The 20,195-nt window shown below is 35.1% G+C and overlaps 1 protein-coding gene and 1 pseudogene across 1 annotated transcript; one reads left to right on the top strand and one right to left on the bottom strand.

Moving 5' to 3' along the window:
- Nucleotides 1-4,900: 4,900 nt before the first annotated feature.
- Nucleotides 4,901-11,034, bottom strand: LOC107721834 (uncharacterized; annotated as a pseudogene).
- Nucleotides 10,737-19,461, top strand: LOC107721848 (gamma-aminobutyric acid receptor subunit rho-3-like). The gene is made up of 9 exons (XM_016530017.1): nucleotides 10,737-11,182; nucleotides 13,587-13,699; nucleotides 14,884-14,951; nucleotides 15,372-15,595; nucleotides 15,671-15,753; nucleotides 16,853-16,990; nucleotides 17,114-17,266; nucleotides 18,197-18,390; nucleotides 19,025-19,461. Exons 1-9 carry the CDS (start codon nucleotides 11,043-11,045, stop codon nucleotides 19,322-19,324), a joined length of 1,413 nt encoding a protein of 470 aa, XP_016385503.1. The 5' UTR covers nucleotides 10,737-11,042; the 3' UTR covers nucleotides 19,325-19,461.
- The last annotated feature ends 734 nt before the right edge of the window (nucleotides 19,462-20,195 follow it).

The following is a 20,195-nucleotide window of genomic DNA, read 5'->3' as shown; positions in this document are numbered from 1 at the left end:
GCTGTATAGCTGTATGTATTAGTAGTTATCGAGCAGTTATATGTGTAGGTATCTGTGATGGCATCCACTTTCAGTTGACTTGTCACTGTAAACAGGTTATCTTCTGCTTGGCTGACATTGTTCAGCGTCTCCTTTGCTGGAGGGTCTGAGGACCACAAGACTTTTGGTTCTGGATAAACTCCACCGGTGCTGCAGATGACTGTATCACCTTTTAATGTGATGTTCACTGATTTAGCTGGAGCTAAAAATATAAACATATAGCAAAACAGTTATAACAATTATTTTGTGATGTTTTCTCAAAAAAAAAAAAAAGGAATAGATGATTTTAGATCATATTGGTGCTGTAATTTTCAATGACTATTTTCTTTCTGTTAACTTCCCATCTACACTCAAAGGAAAGAAGAGTATCTCGAATTATGCAATCGAGTCGTCTTCCTACGCTCTCAGAATACTTAAATATTTGTATATGCATATTTTCTTATAAAATTGTATTTAATTATGTCAATCGCAATGCTTCACGGGCAGTGTTGGGTAGATTACTTACAAATTGTAGTCCATTACTGATTCCAAATTACATGACAAAAATAATATAATTCATTACATTACACATTTTAGGTAATATAATCAGACTACTTTTTGATTACTTTTAGATTACTAAAACTAACTTGTTACTAACTTGTTTAGTACATTGATTTAAATAGTATTGTACAATATTGATATAAAATACAAAGAGAATTCCATTCATTGCTATTAGTAACATGAAGTGCATTAAATATTGCATAATGTTTTCTGAAACTGGAGTTCCTGAAGGAAATGCAAGGAGTTTGTGAATTTAATGAAAAGCTAATAATTAATTGAATCCTAAAATTTTTAAATGAAAATAAATCTCTTTAAAATAACAACAATCAAAATAAAACACGTACTAAAAAAGATTAAATATTTTATTTGTTTACCTGCATGTCATGTGACCATTATCCAACCTCAGAGAAGCCTGAACATGCAAATGTGTTATTAATAATTAACTGACTACCTTAAAATTTCAGGGCTACTTCAAGTAAATATATTAGGTGAAAGAGGTTCAGCTGAAAAAAAAGTTTGGGAATCCCTGCATTAAATCTGAATAAGAAATAATGCAAATCTGTGCATTTTAATGTGTTTGAAAGACAAAAGCCTTCCAAAGACAAAGACTTGTGTGAATAATATGTAATGTAATAAATAAAAATGTAACTGTGGTCTGATTACAAGTATTTTAAAATGTGATCTAATTACAAATTCTTAATTTTTGGAATCTGATTACGTTATCCAGATTACATATAATTAGTTACTACCCAGCATTGTTCACAGGATTGTAGTTCTTTCACTCACTTAAGCTGTCAAATAGTTTTGTACCTTTATCTTTTTGTCCAATTTTCATATAAATTTTGCCTTAAATAAAAATTTGTAATGATGTGATTCACCTCGTAGCTGCTTAGCTTGGTTTATGGTTTATACCCCTGCTTTCACAGACAAGACTTAAGCCTAGTCCCAGACTAAAATGCATGTCTGAGCTGTTTTAACTGAAAGAAACTTGCACTGACATTTTTAAAAATATGTCAGTGCGATTGATTTGTCTCAAGATGCACACCACATGTTTTTTTTTATATATATAAACAATTTTTATTATATATATATATATATATACATATATTCATACAGTATTATTAAATCTGAGAAAACTATTATATTGAACTCCGTAAGAAAAATAAAAAAAAACAGTTCAAGCATTGACATTAATGCAATATACAGTTAAAAAGTTTACAATTAAAGTTACAATTAATCATTTAATTACAAATAAATTTGTGATTGTCATTTCTTTTGAAAAGCCACTGAGGTGCTAATGTGACTGAATGAGGCAGTCTGTTTCTGAGGTTGAGTTAATGAGTTGAGAGTTTTTGAAGCACATATCAGACATGTAAATAAATGTCAGTAGATATTTAGATTTCTTACCTCCTAAGATTACAGGCAGAATCCACAGCAAGAAAAACAGCTTCATAGTCACATAGTTTAAACTAATCGAAGGTAATACGTCTTTCTACCTATTACTTTCTATTTTGATTCCTTCACATTGCAACACACCCTCTGTGGAGATTAACAGGCTTCAGGAGTTGCCACACTGGCCTTAGAACCCTCCCACAAACTTTGTTACTCTTCATCTCATTTCATGAATATTAGTGTGTAAAATAGGCCTATACATGTTGTATTTTATAAATGGCATAAATGGCAGTGAATCACAGAAACAAATAGCCCTTATTATATATGGAAATACAGGTTTTAATTGAACATACACACAGTAGGATATTGATAGGTGTTTGTGAGATGACAATTGTGCAAAAGACAACCATGTCGTGATTGTAAATAATGTGCTGCCTCCAACTGGCTTTTAGAGGCCATGTAATTCTTTTACTTTGACTGGTGTATAGAACCTGTCAGACTCTGTTCTGTGTTTATGTGTGTTTCCTTCCCCCACATGCTCCATGTTATGTTTATTTCCTTATTTGGTCTTCCTGTTCCTGTCCTGATTGTGTTATCATTTGTTCCAGGTGTTCCCCGTTCTGTTCCATTGTTCCCAGGTGTGTCCCATTAGTTTCAGTGTATTTAAAGTGTTTTCTGCCCCTCGTTTACTGTCCGGTATTGATCGTCAATCCCTGTGTCCTATGTGTGAGTCCTGTGGTGTCAATGTCAATGTCAATGTCAATGTCAATGTCAATGTCAATAAAGACTGTGTATCCTGGTTCTCCAGCGTTCTCCTCGTTCCATGTTCCTCGTTCCATGTTCCTCGCTCCTTGTTCCTCGCTCCTCACCGTAGGCGCAACGTGACATAACCATTAGTTACTTTTACTTGTTATTTATGATTGAAAACAGAACATTTGAGGTTTTAGGACACAAGAAACTTTTTAACTGCAAATAATGTTAAATAAAATATTAAGATAGAGCTGGGAAGAGGTAGATGTACAATTGACTATATAGACTATTTTTTTTGCCAATATTGATTCTGATTTGATATTCAGCTTTGAATAAATAGCTTCAATATTTGACCACTGTGTATAACAATAATTGGTTACAATGAAATTAAGCAATCTTAATTTCTGTCAGAAATGTAAAAGCTTGCAAAATCAATCGGTAGTTATTGATATTTCGAATAGAATAAAGAGACACAAACCTGAACATATTTAGTCACATTTGCTCCCATTTATTTTTGATCACAGTGCTTCGCTACACAACATACATACTTTTAGTCTGAAATTGCACACATTTGAAGAAATATGTATTCACACGTTTACCTCATATTTCTTAGATTATAGTATCACAATTTCTTAATGACTCCCAGAGATTCTTTGCAGATCCATCAGTCAATGTTGTGTGTTCATAATTCTAGCTAATGTTTTTAAAAATACTTTTATTTTTGGTATTTCATATATATAAAAAAAATGATCTGAGAAATCTGAGAAAACTATTATATTGAACTCCGTAAGAAACATAAAAAAAAAAAAACAGTTCAAGCATTGACATTAATGTAATATACAGTTAAATAAACATTTTTACAATTAAAGTTACAATTAATCATTTAATTACAAATACATTTGCGATTGTCATTTCTTTTAAAGAGACACTGAGGTGCTAATGTGACTGAATGAGGCAGTCTGTTTCTGAGGTTGAGTTAATGAGTTGAAAGTTTTTGAGGCACATATCAGACATGTAAATAAATGTCAGTAGATATTTTGATTTCTTACTTCCTAAGGTTACAGGCAGAATCCACAGCAAGAAAAACAGCTTCATAGTCACATAGTTTAAACTAATCGAAGGTAATACGTCTTTCTACCTACTACTTTCTATTTTGAATACTTTTTATTACTATTCTACTCCTCCACATTGCAATACATCCTCTGTGGAGATTAACAGGCTGCACAAGTCTTACTAAGTCTACACAAGTCTTACTTAGAACCCTCCTACTATGTTTACGAACCCAAAGTTTAACTTCACCTCATTCCATGAATATCAGTGTTGTACATGTTGTAAGTTTAAAAATGGCAGTGAATCACAGAAACAAATTGCCGTAATTATGTGGAAATACAGATTCAATTGTACAATCAGACAGTAGGCTATTGATAGGTATTTGCGCACATAAATCACAATCATGATTATAAATCATTCAAAAATAATTCGAATATTTTGTAAATAATTTTAACTGGCTTTTAGAGGCCTAACAGGAGTCATAATGAAAGTGCATTATGTAATTCTTTTACCTTGACAGGTGTACAAAACCATTATTTACTTTTACTTGTTATTTATGATTTAAAACGGAACATCTGAGATTTGAGCAGAAAAGAAACCTTTTAACTGTAGATAATTTCATATACAAGAGGTGATTGTATATATACTAATGATTCATATAGCATTTCACATACATTTTTATTGTTAATTAAAATTGTATAAATGTATGAAAGCTGATATTTAATAATTAATATAGTTAATAGAAATTACATTTACATTTAAGACATTTAGTAGATGTTCTTACATACAAAAATCATTTAGTTTTCATGTGTGAGGTCAACAGATAGCATGCATACAATTCAAAACATTATTTGAGAGAACATAAATCTAAAAAACAAAACAAAATACCAGTACATACAATTAGTAAAAGTTAATAGAAATTCAACATTGGATTGTTTTTATGTCATTTTTACTGTAAGTATAGACAAATATTTCCTTAATAATAATAATAATAATAATAATAATAAAATGAATAAATACTTCTTGCCTCTCCTTTTGTCTTGGCAGCAAATCATTCACTTTTCAGGATTTGAAGGAAGGCCTAAAAGGTCCCATCAATGCTGTTTTAAACAAACTTTTCCCCCACGTATTCTCATGTTGGTCTGTTGGCGATCTCTTCTGTTAAGCAGGTGTCCTCAGATGCAGTTCCGCTGTTTGCAAGAGTCACTGTAAAGGATAGAAATCTGTGAATATGATGCAGTGAGATGAGGAGGATTTATTATGCAACTGCTACCACACACAAACCTCTGATTGATTGCATCTATGTAGCCTCTACATGGGTTTTACTTGATTTTGTACAGCCAGCTGGTTTGAAGTAGATACAATTGTTGCACATATATAGTAAGTATAAGTGTAGATATTCCAAATATTGATTGACTGATGATTCTGGTAATCCATACCTTTACATTCTATAATTCCTATGAATGCTGCGACTGCAGTGACTGCAATGCCTGTGATCGCAGCAGCAGGAATCCACCACTGGGGGGAGCTCTCATCCTTTTGTTTTTCTGCAGAAACAGTTTGTGTGGTCATTGAAATGTGAGGAAAATAAGTTTGTTAGCTGAAAAATAAAACAAATGTCTTTAAGAAAGTTGAATGGAATGTCAACATCCCCATCTCGCTGTTTAGTTAACTGAAGTAATCATCCACCAAAGTTCAAGAGATTTTTGCCAAACTTTCATGTTTCAAACTTAACATGTTTTAATTTTTAATATAGTTTTAACTGTCAGCTATTTTACAGGTTTTTCTAAGCCTTCAATATCTCCAAAATACCTTGATGTCACTTTCTAGTTCATTTTAGCATAACAAATAAAAGCCACTTCCTTATTGACATCATCATTCAGGAAGTGACATCATCTTGGAGGGAAAACAACAGCACAAACATAAGTACAAATGCATTTGATTCATTCTGTGATTGTGTGGTATTGTTTGGTTTGTCTCACTCTAAAAAAGTGATGCTTGATATAATTACAGAAGCCTCAATGATACAATCAAAATTGTAAAAGTTAAAAGTTGAAACTCTAACTTAAACTAACTCTCAATCATTCACTGAGCAATGGCAAAATTAAACTTTTTATTGCCTTCTGGTTGAGTTCCATCTTGTTCATTTTATTTGTCATTGTGAAAATAATCAAGTTGCCTACAGCTTAACCAGTGCATATTTATGAAAGTCTGATCTACTCTAATAAAATAACACATTTAACACAAAAAAGTAGCATATTAAAAGGTGCAGCATAACAGAAATGGCCCTTTTATAAAACAGCAACAATGATATACCATAAAATGGTATATCTTCATAAAAATAATGAAATGTATTATTAATAATAATATTTTCATTAAATAATCCTTTGCCAAATATTATGGTTCTTTATTAGGCCATTTACGGTTGTCAAGGAACTGATACGAATTAGACACCAATTTGCCAAAACGTAAGATAGTAACAAGTTGCAGAAAGACTGTTTTGGATTTCATAGCCAAACTATATGCTTCATAAAAGGAAAATTCTGTTGTTTGTGAATTTAACTTCATTTTTAAATTTAGAAATGTTGAGTAAGTTAGAAATGTTTGCGCAAAGTGGTGGTTTACAGGGTATAACATGCTCTCACCAGGCTTTAGTGTGATGTTGACTGTTGTATTGTCCTCATGTTTGGTCTGTGTGATGTTAATTCTTCTATGGTCCTCATGTTTGGACTGTGTGATGTTAAAGGGGTCATATGATGCTGCTAAAAAGAACTTATTTTGTGTATTTGATGTAATGAAATGTGTTTATGCGGTTTAAGGTTAAAAAAACACATTATTTTCCACATACTGTACATTATTGTTTCTCCGTTTGGTCTGTGTGATGTTAACTCTTCTATGGTCCTCATGTTTGGTCTGTGTGATGTTAACTCTTCTATGGTCCTCATGTTTGGTCTGTGTGATGTTAACTCTTCTATGGTCCTCATGTTTGGTCTGTGTGATGTTAACTCTTCTATGGTCCTCATGTTTGGACTGTGTGATGTTAATTCTTCTATGGACCTCATGTTTGGTCTGGTGAGCAGAGAGGATGCAGGTGAAGGTTGAGGTTCCAGTGTGCTCTAGTCTCAGCAGGTTGTGTAGCTGCAGTGAGCCGTCTCCACCTCGACCCCTGGGGGTCACCAGTCACACTTTGTCCTTCCAAACGCTTGAGCTCCTCTCTGTGAGGCTGGCATAGGTGTAGATAGTTGAGGACTTGTTTTCTTTGGTGAAGGACCATGTCAGTGTGAAGTTCTGCAGGTTCCATGGGGCTACGCAAGAGATGATGAAGTCATGACCTTCCACGCTGAATATTTCTGTTTAGTTGAAAATTGGTTAAAATACTATCTAGGCGCCATTTGAAAGGTCAGTAAGATAAAGAAACATTGTGATACATGATATTCTCTCGACTGCGTGTAACTGTTTGGTTGGTCATGGAAATATTTTGTGATGCAATGTCGTGTAATAATAATAATGATGATGAAATGCAATGTAACGCGTCCAGACATCTATAAATTTGCTCTGTGAGATCAAACCTTTCTCCTGCAGTGATGCCCTCCATGTCTGGGACCTGTAGAATGATTGGACGAGGCAGATGTAGGTCAGATTGTTCAATTTCTTGAGCTTGCTCTCCACCGAGTACAGGCCTTGTTTGTCAGCTGTTTTGTGTGTGAAGTGTTGGAGGGAATCAGGTAGACCAGCCGGCTCTATGAACAGGTTTACACTGGGAGCAGGGTAGACGTCTCCACAGGAACATATGACTTCCTGTACTTCCCCCTGTCCTGTGGGCCAACTTCTGGATATGAAGAGATGCATTACCAGAGGAAATCATTTCAGTGAATAGTGAGGTCCTGCCTTTGTAGCCTTGATCCGGCTGATCTAACTGGCTGCTTCCCTGTTTAGAACTATGGATCGGGACATTTTGTCTGAACCAGTATATGGTCTCATCTCCAACTGCTTCAAAGACACAGGGTAGGACACAGTCTTCTGAGAACGTGCAGGTTACCTGAACATCTAGAGGTGTGGTAAAGTGGAAAACGTGAGGTTTTAAACACTAATCAGTGTAAAAGAATGATTTCTCTCACACCTGAGGTGAACATAAACAATTTTATAAGGACATCAAGGTGACAAATACTTAGTCTTGTTTAATCTTCGATCAGTTATTTTATGGTTAGTATAGTTAACTATCATTCATGGGAGGGCACGATCTGTTCTTGTTTCTGAAGTCCATCTTGAGATCTTCAAATTTGACCTAAAACTATTTAGTTCATAGGTGAAAAACAGAGCTGAAATGCTGGTTTCCCAGGTGATGATAAACACCAGGCAATTAAGCAGGCAAATTTTTTTGTCTGTCAAGACATTTTTGTTTTGATTCCTTGGTCTGATTTTACTAAAAAAAGGTGCCAGAATTTCTGCACTTATTCTTTTCTCCGCTGAAGACACAGTGGATTACGTTTGTTTTTGAAGGGAATGCGCTCCCAATCTACCTAAATGCGTCCAATTTACTTATGTTCGCGCGAATCATTCGTGAGTAAAGAATCATATCAATTTGTGGAAAATGGGCATCCGATGACCCCTTTAAGAACAAGTCATTTAAATGTTTTTACCAAATATGTCCGTTAATGTAAGTAACATGGATGAAAAAATCTGCTATAGGTCTCAGCAGTGTTTTGTTTAGTTTAACACTTTCATATTTCAAACCATTTAATGACCTTGTGGTGTGTCTGAGACAATGAATTGTTCAGTTTAGACCAGGAAATCATATGAAAAATGTTCTAGAGATTCTGAACTACACTGTTGGCCTGCTTAAAGGGTTAGTTCACCCAGAAATTAAAATTAGACTGTGTTTTACTCATCCTCGAAGCATCCTAGGTGTATATGACTTTCTTCTTTCAGACGAATCCAGTCGGAGTTATATAAAAAATTGTCCTGGCTATTCCAAGCTCTATCATTGCAGTCAGCGGGTGTTGCAGTTGAACAGTCCACAAGTCGTCAAATAAAGCGCGCGCATTCATAATAAAACGTGCTTCACACGGCTCTGGGGGGGCTAATAAAGGGGCTGAATTTACAGTAAATTTAACAAAACAACTCACACACTTCTATATAGAAGCACAAGAAGCGATTAAATTAATACATCATTACTAATTTTACACACTTTAGATTAAAACAAATCTCAAAAGCATATAGTAGATGATAATAATAAAATGTCTCTCTAGTCTCTTTGCTATTAGTAGTGAATTAGAAAAGTAATAATGTCATACTGTCTCAGGCTCTCTAAGGCTTTAACCGTTTATTATGTATTGTGTTGTGGTTGATATGATTCAAAAGGCAGACTCACGTGTGTATGTTTTGATTGTGGAGGGAAGCTTCTTCTGTGACAGTGAACTAGACTAGACTGACTAGTTTATTTTAGAATACATACTCCCATAGTATCAGCATAGGCCTGCCACTTTGTGCTGATACATGAATGGGTGGAGTTTCTGAACACTTTTTGACTTCCGGAAAAAATACGGTAGTCATTCTATGAATATTATATTTTCAGCCATTACTCCAGTCTCCAATGTCACATGATCCTTCAGAAATCAATCTAATGTGCTGATTTGGTGCTTAAGAAACATTTCTTTTTATTATCAGTGTTGAAAACTGCTGAGCTGCTTCATATTTCTTTGGAAACCATGATGCATGCCTTTTAGGATTCTTTGATGAATAGAAGGTTCAAAAGAACAGCATTGTAAATACATTATTGATGTCTTAAAAAAATACAGACCCAAAACTTTTAAACTGTAATGTACATTTCAAGTAAACATTATCAATATTCAATGGTTTAATGATTTAATGATTTGTTTTCACTTGTTGGGTTGGCACCAATAGGGTAAAAAATATTCCTATAAACATCTGTTAAATAATTACTCCTACTATTGCAATGCTTGATGTTTTACAAAAACATGTGTATTATATATATTTTTTGGTTTAATTATAAACAAACAAACTTTTTTTTTCTTTTTTTTTTGCTGGGTGCCATGAGACTAAGGGCCAAGGTTAATCTTCTTCTTTTTTATTTTTTTTTTTACAGGAAGTGATCTCTCTTTTTTTACTCTTTGATAAGTTGTCAAGTTCCTCTTGTGATATGTTTAGCTAACCAGTCAAACTCAATACAGCTACAGTATCTGTGATGATGTAGCTTGTCTCTACCGCTGATCAGGCCGTAATCCGCCAATCCAACAATGCACTGGGATTACTGGACACATGGAGTCCACGATTGGTTTATGATTTTTTTCCCCCTCTTTGAATCTGTCCGTCCTGATCTTGCTCTCTCTCCCCTCCCCCCGCCCCTCTCTATGCTTCTGTAATGTAATTGATTGCATTAATGTGATTTGATTGGTTAGTCCCTGAGCTTTTTATAATAATAACTAATGAAGGAATCTGCCTGAAACTGGAGCAGATCATCAGGTGATGCCAGAGTGGCGCTCTACAAAACACAAATGCAATGTTTTTAACCAGCACTACTACCTTCAAATGTTCATTTGCTGTAATATTTATTCTCAGATTCTTTATCTGCACTACATCTGTGATACCAATGCTATTTTCTTGAAAGAAGGTGAACAAGAGGACAATGACAGGATCACCATACGACAATGCAACATGTCACTCTGATGTTTAGGTTCATCTTATTGTCTCTTATTTGTTCTCTTTGTATGCTTTCCGCCTCAGCATCAGCGAATGAAGTGTATGAACATGAGTGGACAGGAATGGCAAGTTTATCTTCAACAGTGATGGCATAAAGCTATAACTCCTGGCATGTGGAAATCCCGATTAGAGACTGTGTAGGTTAAGGGAAGATCCACCAGCTACAGATAAGAGGATTTGAGGAATTAATGTCATTCTTTTATTACCGTATAAATTCCTATTGATTTATGTTTAGCTTACAAAGCACCACCGAGCCAGAGCGTGTCGACAACAGCGACCAGACACATGCTGACGCACACAATCAGCTGAAGTATGCGGTGATGAATGCTGAATATATGCTCTAATTCGATCAAACAAACTAGATTTCAGATTTGCGATTGTACTGGGAGATGTGGGAACATCAGCAGAAACGGTAACATTTCCAAGGGCCCTCTCAGCTGAGGTTTGCTTGGGATGGCCAGGACCCAGGAACCATCCCGTCTTGGCTCCGTGGAAGATTTCTGGACCCATACTATAGACGAAGAGAAAGTCTTCCATCATCATATCTGGACATGAAGCTGGTCCTGCTGACTCTCAGGCTGCTGTGCCTCGCTTGTCTCTGGCCCGTCACCTTGCTCAACAACCCCTACCCTAACCGGAAGAAAAACAAGGATGTTTACTTGGCTGAGCATGGCAAAAACAGATTCAGAGGGTGAGTAATGAATATTTAAATTCTTTTGACTTACTTCAAACGTTTGGGGTCAGTATGCTTTTTAAGCAATTAATAAAATGTATGGAAAAAGCGACAGCAAAAACATTAATAATGTTACAAAAGATTTCTATTTCTAATAAATGTTGTTCTTATGAACTTTATATTCATAAAGACTTTTGACAAAAATGTATCACGGTTTCCACAAGAATATTAGGCAGCACAACTGTTTTCAACATTGATAATAATAAGAAATGTTTCTTGAGCAGCAAATAATAGCATATTAGAATGATTTCTGAAGGATCATGTGACACTAAAGACTGGAGTAATGATGCTGAAAATTCAGCTTTGCCATCACAGAAATAAATTACAATTTAAAATATCTTAATTTTTTATAAATAATTAAATTATTTTAAATTGTAATTTCACAATATTGTATTTTTGATTAAATAAATGCAGCCTTCATGGTGAGCATAAGAGACTTCTTTCAAAAATGTAAAAAAATCTTACCAACCCCAAACTTTTGAACAGTAGTGTACATTATGGTAGGTTTTTTGATAGATTCAATTGAACTTTTTTATCTTCAGCAAATTTTAACATTTATGTATTGTTAGTTGTAATAACTCTAAAATTACTTTGTTTGGACTTTTAGACATGTAATAGTATTTAAATATTAGATCAGTGATCAGTGTTGCTAGTTTGTCATTTGCCAGCATGGTTCAGTGTGTGAACAGATGGGCAGTAATTAGGAAAGAGTAAACAGGGGGTTTAATTAGAGTGGAGGACACCAGAACCAGTTTTGAAGGGTTTCTGTGTTGCTTAGGATGTGGCTGACTGGAAAATAGTGTTTCATTGGGGGATTTCTGATTAACCACTCAGGTGTGCTATATTGGATATTACAAGGTAGATAAGTTGCCTCTGATTGTGAGAATCTGTATTATTTTAGTAACATTTTTAATATTTACATTATTATTATTATTATTACTTCACTTTAATTTTAGTGAAAGGTTTGTTTGTTTTTTATTTATTTATTTTTAAATATGTCTATAGTTTTACTCACACTTTATTTTTTTAATTTATAGTTCATTTAGGTTTAGTTATTTTAGTGGTAATTAATCTAAACGAAAATCAAAAAAGTTGGTTTGGCAACTAGCCGAAATAAAATATGCTTAAAGTTTTATTTTATTTTAGTATAATATTTATATACTGTACTTTATTTTAGTTTATATAGTATTATAGTCTATTTTGTTTAAAGTAATGAAAATGTGAATCATTGAATTGTCTCTGTAATATCTGTCTACATGAGGAATAAAGTGTGGCTTTAATCTGTTGTTAGTGGTTGTATATTACCACAAGGTAATGAGTCACATACAACCCCGGGAGTGAGAATATTCTTTCATTCTGTAATTAAAACCATCCTGGTGCCATCATCTGGTTTTTCCTTTCATAGTGGAGGATGGCGCGCAGCCAAACTGCTGTTTGGCATTAAAGTCATGCCTGCAGTTTCCTAAAAAGCTTTTTTACAGTGTCAGCCAGGTTTTCAAGGTAGTTTTTGTTAATGCATAATGTGTCATTGCACTGAATATTTATAAACACTTTATCATGGTGATCTCTGTTTTTAGAAAGAGGTTAATATGAGGTTAAAAATGCATTTATTTAACTATATTTATATGTATTTAGTTTTTTTTATTTTATTCTTGTATTTCTTTATTTTGTCATAATCACAGTGGTGTACAGCAGCATGCATTGTGTCATTAGTCCTCTGTTGTGTTTTTGTTTGCATGATTGCGTAATGAGTCCATCACACAGTGGTTGTGTGGTTCTGTATTCAGTTTGAGGTTTCATTTTGTAATTGCACTTCAGTGTGCAATTAACTTTGCCATATAATGAGCACAGCATGATTGACAGTATATTTGGTGTTTCAATTAAAGCACGCAGACGGAAAGGCTATGTTAGGGGAAACATTGTATGTCTACGACTGACCTTCACTAGTTACTGCTGTGTTTTTGGCATATTTCATGTCTCATCTCTCAGGGATCGGAGAACGACTTGCTCAGGAGGCTTCTGGAACTGCTCCAAACCGTAGCTCATTTTCACAACCTGGCACACACGACCACTGTTGTACGACAAGCTGCTTTTTTATAAATCATTCCTCTAATGGCTGAGTAATTATTTTCGTATTACAGATGCTGGAGCACTGAGGCAGATATTTAGAGTAACGTTCTGACATGGAAACAGGTCAGGCAAATGATTAAAACATGTTTTAGTTCTCTCTCTGTAATGCAAGGGTCTCCTATTCACAGGGCCCTGGACAATTTTGCCGTTATTCCCTCCTGTTGAGATGCCACTGAAGTGCAATAATGGCCTGTGTGTGTTTTTCTCCTGACCCTTTTTTCTCAATTTTCAGACAGATGGACTACAAATTAAAGAGAAAGGACAGCACTAAGTCCCTCCTGATCAAAACTGAACAGCTGCTAAGAATCGAAGACCACGACTTTGCCATGAGGCCTGGTTTTGGAGGTCAGGACTCACTGTTTATTTGCTCCAATTATCAGTTTTCATCTTGACCTTGAAAATCACTATTAGAGTATTCTTTTTAATAAACCTGATTAGAAATGGACTGTACCATTTCACTGTGTCAGGGGGCAGAGCGAGGCGGATGTTGCCATCTCTCTGCTTCGGGGAAAGCGGGCAGAGGTGACTTTGACACAGTGAGTGTGGTCTTAAATTCAAACATGACCCAGATTGTGCCAAACACAAATTAGACAATGGGTGTTGAGGACACAGATGTGCTTTGGTGGACAGTAATCTGGATTACATCCCAGGCCTGTTAAAACAGATGGAAAAGTGCAAGATGCCACTCATAGTCCATTTTCACACATATTTGAACATATGAATGTCATTGCAGTATATCAGTTATCATAGCAAGTGCCTTTTTTAAACCAAGATAGTATAAACATAAATATAAGCAAAATATTTAACCATATATTGTATTAAATTAAGTTTATTCAGTTGACTGAATTTTATTTATAAAACAGTACACTGTAAAAAATGACCGTGGATTTAACGGTAAAAGACTGTAAAAATGCTACAGTAAAAACCTGTTAATTTTTAAATGTAAGATTTGAAGTTTAATACAATTAAGCAAACTACTTTTTCAGAAGGGCCTCCACAGTTAAATCCTCAATCTGGTCTCATCCAACCCCTAAATAATATTTAACAACAGATTAAACTCTAAACTGTAGTTATAAATGCATTCATGCACGTAAATGACACATATCAGTGGTAAATTACAGCATAGGGGGCTCACTGTGAGTGGAGGCATAGATGGAAGCATAAATCGTTGTATCACTTCCTTTTAGCCAGCAGGGCGGCGTGCTAATCTACTAGTGCTTTAACTGTAAAAGAGGAAGCGGGAAGACAAAGAGATAGATAAGGTTTAAATGAGACAGTAGTTTATTGGTGATTAGGCTTTCTCTTACATGATTGAAGGAAACTGAGAAGTGGAACCGGGCTTTGAATGCTTTCCATTCAGTGGACCACTGTTAATTAATGATGGGACAAATAGGATTAGAGTAACATTTTGAGCTCCATATGCTCTCTCTGTAGGAGCAACAGAGGCGGTTTCTCTAAGGTGATATCAAAGGCATTACTGTTGTCCTCCTGAACCAGTATGCAAATGTACCGTGTCTTCTGCTCTGCAGGATCTGCCATCCCTGTGGGCATTGATGTGCAGGTGGAGAGTTTAGACAGCATCTCTGAAGTAAACATGGTAAAAGTCCACATTCTCTTTTTGTGTAAATGCAGTAATGGTTCTAGTTCTTTAAAAGTTCCATTAATGATTCTTTTAGTACTTCTAATGAATAAATATTTGGGATAAAGTCATTATGTGATTATTTCAGTAATCTCAATACAAACCTCAGATTCTCAGTTCTTAATTCTATATATAAAATGTTCTTTGCAAACTTCAATATTCAATATTTCAATATTTACTAAATTAAAAAAATGTTGGTCTTGTAAAAGCAGGCCTTCGGCTTCCTACAAAGTAAATCTCAGCAATATAAAAGGTCTTTCTGGCATATGCTAAAACCATTTTTTTTGCACCAAAATGCCAGTCACTGCCCTGCACTGTTGCCCTTAATAAGTTGTCATATTTGTCTTAAGGTCGGTAAAATCTAAAGGTCTCTTTCAGGACTTCACAATGACCCTGTACCTGAGGCATTATTGGAAGGATGAACGGTTGGCTTTTCCCTCCAGTAACAATCTGAGCCGCACATTCGACGGCCGTCTGATAAAGAAGATCTGGAAACCTGATGTCTTTTTTGTTCATTCCAAGCGCTCCTTCATCCATGATACCACCATGGAGAACATAATGCTGAGGGTTTACCCGGACGGCAACATCCTTTACAGCGTCAGGTAGATGCCTGCAACCTCTGATGATTCATTACTTCATATGTAATTTTTATTAATGGACTATTCTCTTTATTGTAGGATTACAGTTACTTCTCTGTGCTCAATGGACTTCAGTAGATTTCCACTGGACACTCAGAACTGTTCCCTGGAATTGGAGAGCTGTGCGTGTCCACCTAGAAACATCTTCAGTTCTTGTGTGATTTTTATTGAGTCCCACCTACATTGTTTCTTTTTTTTAGCTGATATTTTACAGGTTGGGAAAACATGGCAATTGTGGATTCAAACTCGCAGCTTTTTAGACACCATTTAGACAGTAAAGTAATGGTAATGGAAAGGTGCTTACAATGAAAGTATATGGAGTAATGAAATAAATGTTAGAATATGTACTATTGTGAAAGTATAGCAGCACGACTTAAACATTATATATGCTGGCATGAGACAAGTGCTTCCTGACATTTTCTGTTCAAGGTCTTTTAAATGTCACGTGAAGCCTGTAAACCTAGCAACTTTTCACTTTTAATTATATTAGTATCAAATAACTAGAAAAAAGGTAGTTCCATTCCAAAAATGATGATTTATAACTTTACAAATTTACAATATGATACACATAATAGCAGTAAAATCATTGTGAATTGCTAGTGCAACCTATTTCTTCACATAATGTCACATAAAACTGAGTGAAACAGGATATTTATCAAGAAAAATGCAATCAATGCAGTCAATTAAATAATTAAAAGTGTCTGTTACTTAGTGTTATTTTAGTATTATTTATGTATTATTATATTTATAAATATATTGAATTGGCTTTTATTTAAAATTTTCGGTTTTCATTTATTTATTTATTTTAGTTTAGGTTTGTGCTTTTGCCTTTTTTAAAATCTTTTTTTAATAGTTTTAGTTTTAGTTAATGACAACATCACTGTTACTTACTAGAGCAAATGCTAGTGTTTCAAAATCACATCTAAAAATAGCTATATTTATGCAGGCTACTTTTAAACCCATTGAGTTCATGGACCCATTTAATTTTATTGTATGTGCCTCGCTACTGCCTATTTTGAATCAGATGAGGACCGATTTGAAATTACTTTCTTCAGGAACCAACATTATGCCACAAATGCTGTTTGAATCCAGAACATTAATGAAATGGTGCAATAATAGCACACTTCAAATTATCCATGTATATGAACATGAATTGAACAGGGCGCACAATCTTTTGCCTCTTTTCTTCATCTTTTGGCTTCTCTCCTGTATCCCATTCAGATGCATATGCTGAGAACGACCTCATGTTGTACTGGAAAAATGGTAATGACTCTTTGAGGACAGATGAGATTGCCCTCTCTCAGTTCTTCATTGAAGAGTTTCACCCCTCACACGGTCTGGCGCTGTACAGCAGCACGGGTATGGCACGCTTTCCTCTCTCTCCTTCTGCGTATTTATACTATGACAAATCGTATCTCTTTGTCCTGTTTGGTAATATACCAGTAGGTCATTAATTCCTGACTTTACATGTGTTTCTGTCAGGCTGGTACAACAGGCTCTACATCAACTTCATCCTCAGGAGACATATATTCTTCTTTATGCTGCAAACATATTTTCCTACAATGCTGATGGTTGTGCTGTCCTGGGTGTCTTTTTGGATCGACAGGCGGGCGGTACCGGCCCGTGTGTCGCTTGGTGCGTAACACATATCCAAACACATGCAACGGTGGAAATGTTAGTTCAAAAACTGCTCAGAAATGGTTCTTCTATGGGATCACTGTGAAAACGCCCTTTTGGAACCTCTATTTTTAATGTTGTTGGACTGCAGCCCAGTGTGGTCTGGTGAAGGTTTAGGTTGCTTAGTTGTCTCTTAGTTGCTTACCAAAGTCGAAATGTTTTTCCCAAGACGATAAGAAACAAACCTGCACAAACGTGATTTAGCCAAGTAGGACATGGTCCTGGATCAACAGTAAATGCATTTGTCACTCTCGTTTATAACCAAACTATGTGTGAGTGCAACCGTGTTTTTCACATGAAAACAGTACTGACATGTGTAATCTGCTGCCGTGTGAACATAGCCTTCACACTGGGTAGCTCCGCCCATTATGAAATCTCATGGGTCCAATATCCTACAAAATGTGTTCTGATTGGCGGTGATTGTTAGTGATAGTGTCACAGAAGTTTCACACTTTTTCTTTCACGGTCGCTGGCCCTAACATCTGATTGGTTGGGAAGAGTCAACAAGTATGTTGATCTAGACAGCACCTCATTTTGTAACTTTGTAAATCAGTCTAAATGTGCGGTCACATTTGCAAAATTTCTTGGGCTGAAAAGGTCAATTGTCTAGTGCCAATTGTGTAATGATGCTTTAAGCATAGCTCACTCAGAAGTCACTTTCAAACCAAACAGCTTTCTGTTGGTCAACGTGGCCAAAAGAACCTGTTGAGAAATCTGTGTAAGGAAATCTTTTGCCATTTCAAAAAATTCCCAGTTGTGTGGATTCTTATTGAAATGACTGGATTTCAACCTCTGAACTGCATTTCAATTATGTGAACAATGATAAATATGACTGCATCATAGTACAGTAAAATCAGATGTGTGTCTCTCTGCATGTGTTCAATCCAGGCATCACTACAGTGTTGACTATGTCCACCATAATTACGGGAGTGTCAGCGTCCATGCCTCAGGTATCATATGTGAAAGCGGTGGACATCTATTTGTGGATTAGCTTCCTGTTTGTGTTTCTGTCCGTCATCGAGTACGCAGCTGTCAACTACTTCACTACTAAGGAGGAAATGAAGAAACTCGAGCAATTAAAGGTCAAAGTTCCCTTAAACATCCAACATTTTTCAATTCATTCACTCTAAACTTCATAAAAATGTTCAGTATTTTCGGTGTAATGATGCATTCTGTCGACATACCAAGAAAAAACAGCAAAATATCAAAATGTCTCCCCCTGTTGATCAAATATGGTAATCTCTCAATAAATGCAAAATAAAAATAATAAATGGAAAATGGACTTAAGACAGCATAATAAATAAATAAATATGAAATAATATTTTTTATAAATCAGATATATTTTTATCCACACTGTCAAGTTCCAAAAGGACAAAAAAAATAATAAAAAAAAATCCATATTAATCATGTGCAATATAATTCCTAACCTTTATGATAGCTGTCTGTGAACGGAGCAAAATTTGAGTGATTATTCATGGGTAATCTTGATTTAAATAATTAATACATCTCAAATATGGCCCTTGTGAACCTGAATAACATCAAAATGTCTTTGGTCCTTGATCATCAGACCTCTGCCATAGACATAATTTTTTATTTTGGAGCAAGAGAATTTAAATTTTTTGGTGCACTATTTCTTGAACGTCCAATATATTGTATTTTAAAAAAATCGTACCACATAAATTCCTGAAAAAGTGAATTGTTTTTTGTCTCCTACAGCTCTCGGGATACGATGCATCTCAAGCCATGGCGTTTGACGGCTGCTTTCATGACGAGGACATAGAGCTCAGCGCATTTCCACTCTCTGACCTAAACACAGACACATGCATGTCCTCCCAGAACTCCACAACACCCGACCTCCCTCCCGTCCTGGGCACGCGCCTCCGTCGGCGGCGTTCTATCCGCCAAAGTGTCAACCATATCATGAGCAACAGTTACAAGATCGACTCCTATTCCAGAATATTCTTTCCTTTGGCATACTTTCTCTTCAACATCATCTACTGGAGCATCTACTCCTAAAGCGAGAGAATGTTATCCAGAAAACCGGCACGGAGTTTATAAGACTCTCATACACTTTGACTGCTTGAATGTGATCACATGCCAGTGATACAATTCAAACTCTCTCTCACACACACACACACACAACTGTATCACAGACAAAAATATATAAATAATTTATTGTTAGAATCTCAGATTCCTTACTCTACCTAAAATGTACAAATGTGAAATTGTAATAAATTCATAAAACTACAAAATGTTTAAATAATATATATATATATATCAAAACATGATAAACAATTTTACTATTATAGTATATTTTGCCTAAACAGAACCCTTATACTACTCAAAAATAATTTCAAACAAATGCTGTTTTAAAGTACACAGAAAGCACATTTGATTACATGTAACACATTTGTGATACATTAGCATATTAACTTCATATTTCCTCCTTATATGAGAATTACAAAACTGAGAATGACTACAAAATGTGGAAAAACTAATAAACTATATGGACAATGGATATATCTCAGTCTTTCTACAACACAGATTTACATGGTTTTTAAGACAGAATTTAAGATAAAAAGAGAAATCCCCCTCTTTTTTTCCTTCATTTTAAATGTAGTCCTACATCTATTATAAAACATTTTTTAAAGTACTATTTGATGCACTTGCATCATCTTAGCTTTATTTGATTATTTATTTGCAGAAGAGTTGTTTAATACTGTTTGCTGAAAATATATAGGAGTTTAAAACCCTTGACGCTGCAAAAGCATAATATACCATTTCCTCATTTCTCAGTACATGGAGATACTTTTACGCATTGACTCCCATAGGTACATGCTCTTGCTATTCATTACTCAGCTGTGAGCAGCCTGATTCAATAACCAAT

The sequence above is a fragment of the Sinocyclocheilus rhinocerous genome, unplaced genomic scaffold, assembly GCF_001515625.1.
Source record: "Sinocyclocheilus rhinocerous isolate Xijiao unplaced genomic scaffold, SAMN03320098_v1.1 scaffold90, whole genome shotgun sequence".
NCBI classification, from domain to species: domain Eukaryota; kingdom Metazoa; phylum Chordata; class Actinopteri; order Cypriniformes; family Cyprinidae; genus Sinocyclocheilus; species Sinocyclocheilus rhinocerous.
The sequence above is the reverse complement of the archived record's forward strand: the minus strand, read 5'-3'. Positions and strand labels throughout refer to the sequence as shown.

Excerpts from the sequence above, each read along its gene's own strand:
- LOC107721848 (XM_016530017.1), top strand. The coding sequence starts at position 11,043 with ATGAAGCTGGTCCTGCTGACTCTCAGGCTGCTGTGCCTCGCTTGTCTC. Across the intron at positions 11,183-13,586 it reads GGCAAAAACAGATTCAGAGG|ACAGATGGACTACAAATTAA; the intron begins GTGAGTAATGAA and ends CTCAATTTTCAG. Across the intron at positions 14,952-15,371 it reads GCATCTCTGAAGTAAACATG|GACTTCACAATGACCCTGTA; the intron begins GTAAAAGTCCAC and ends GGTCTCTTTCAG.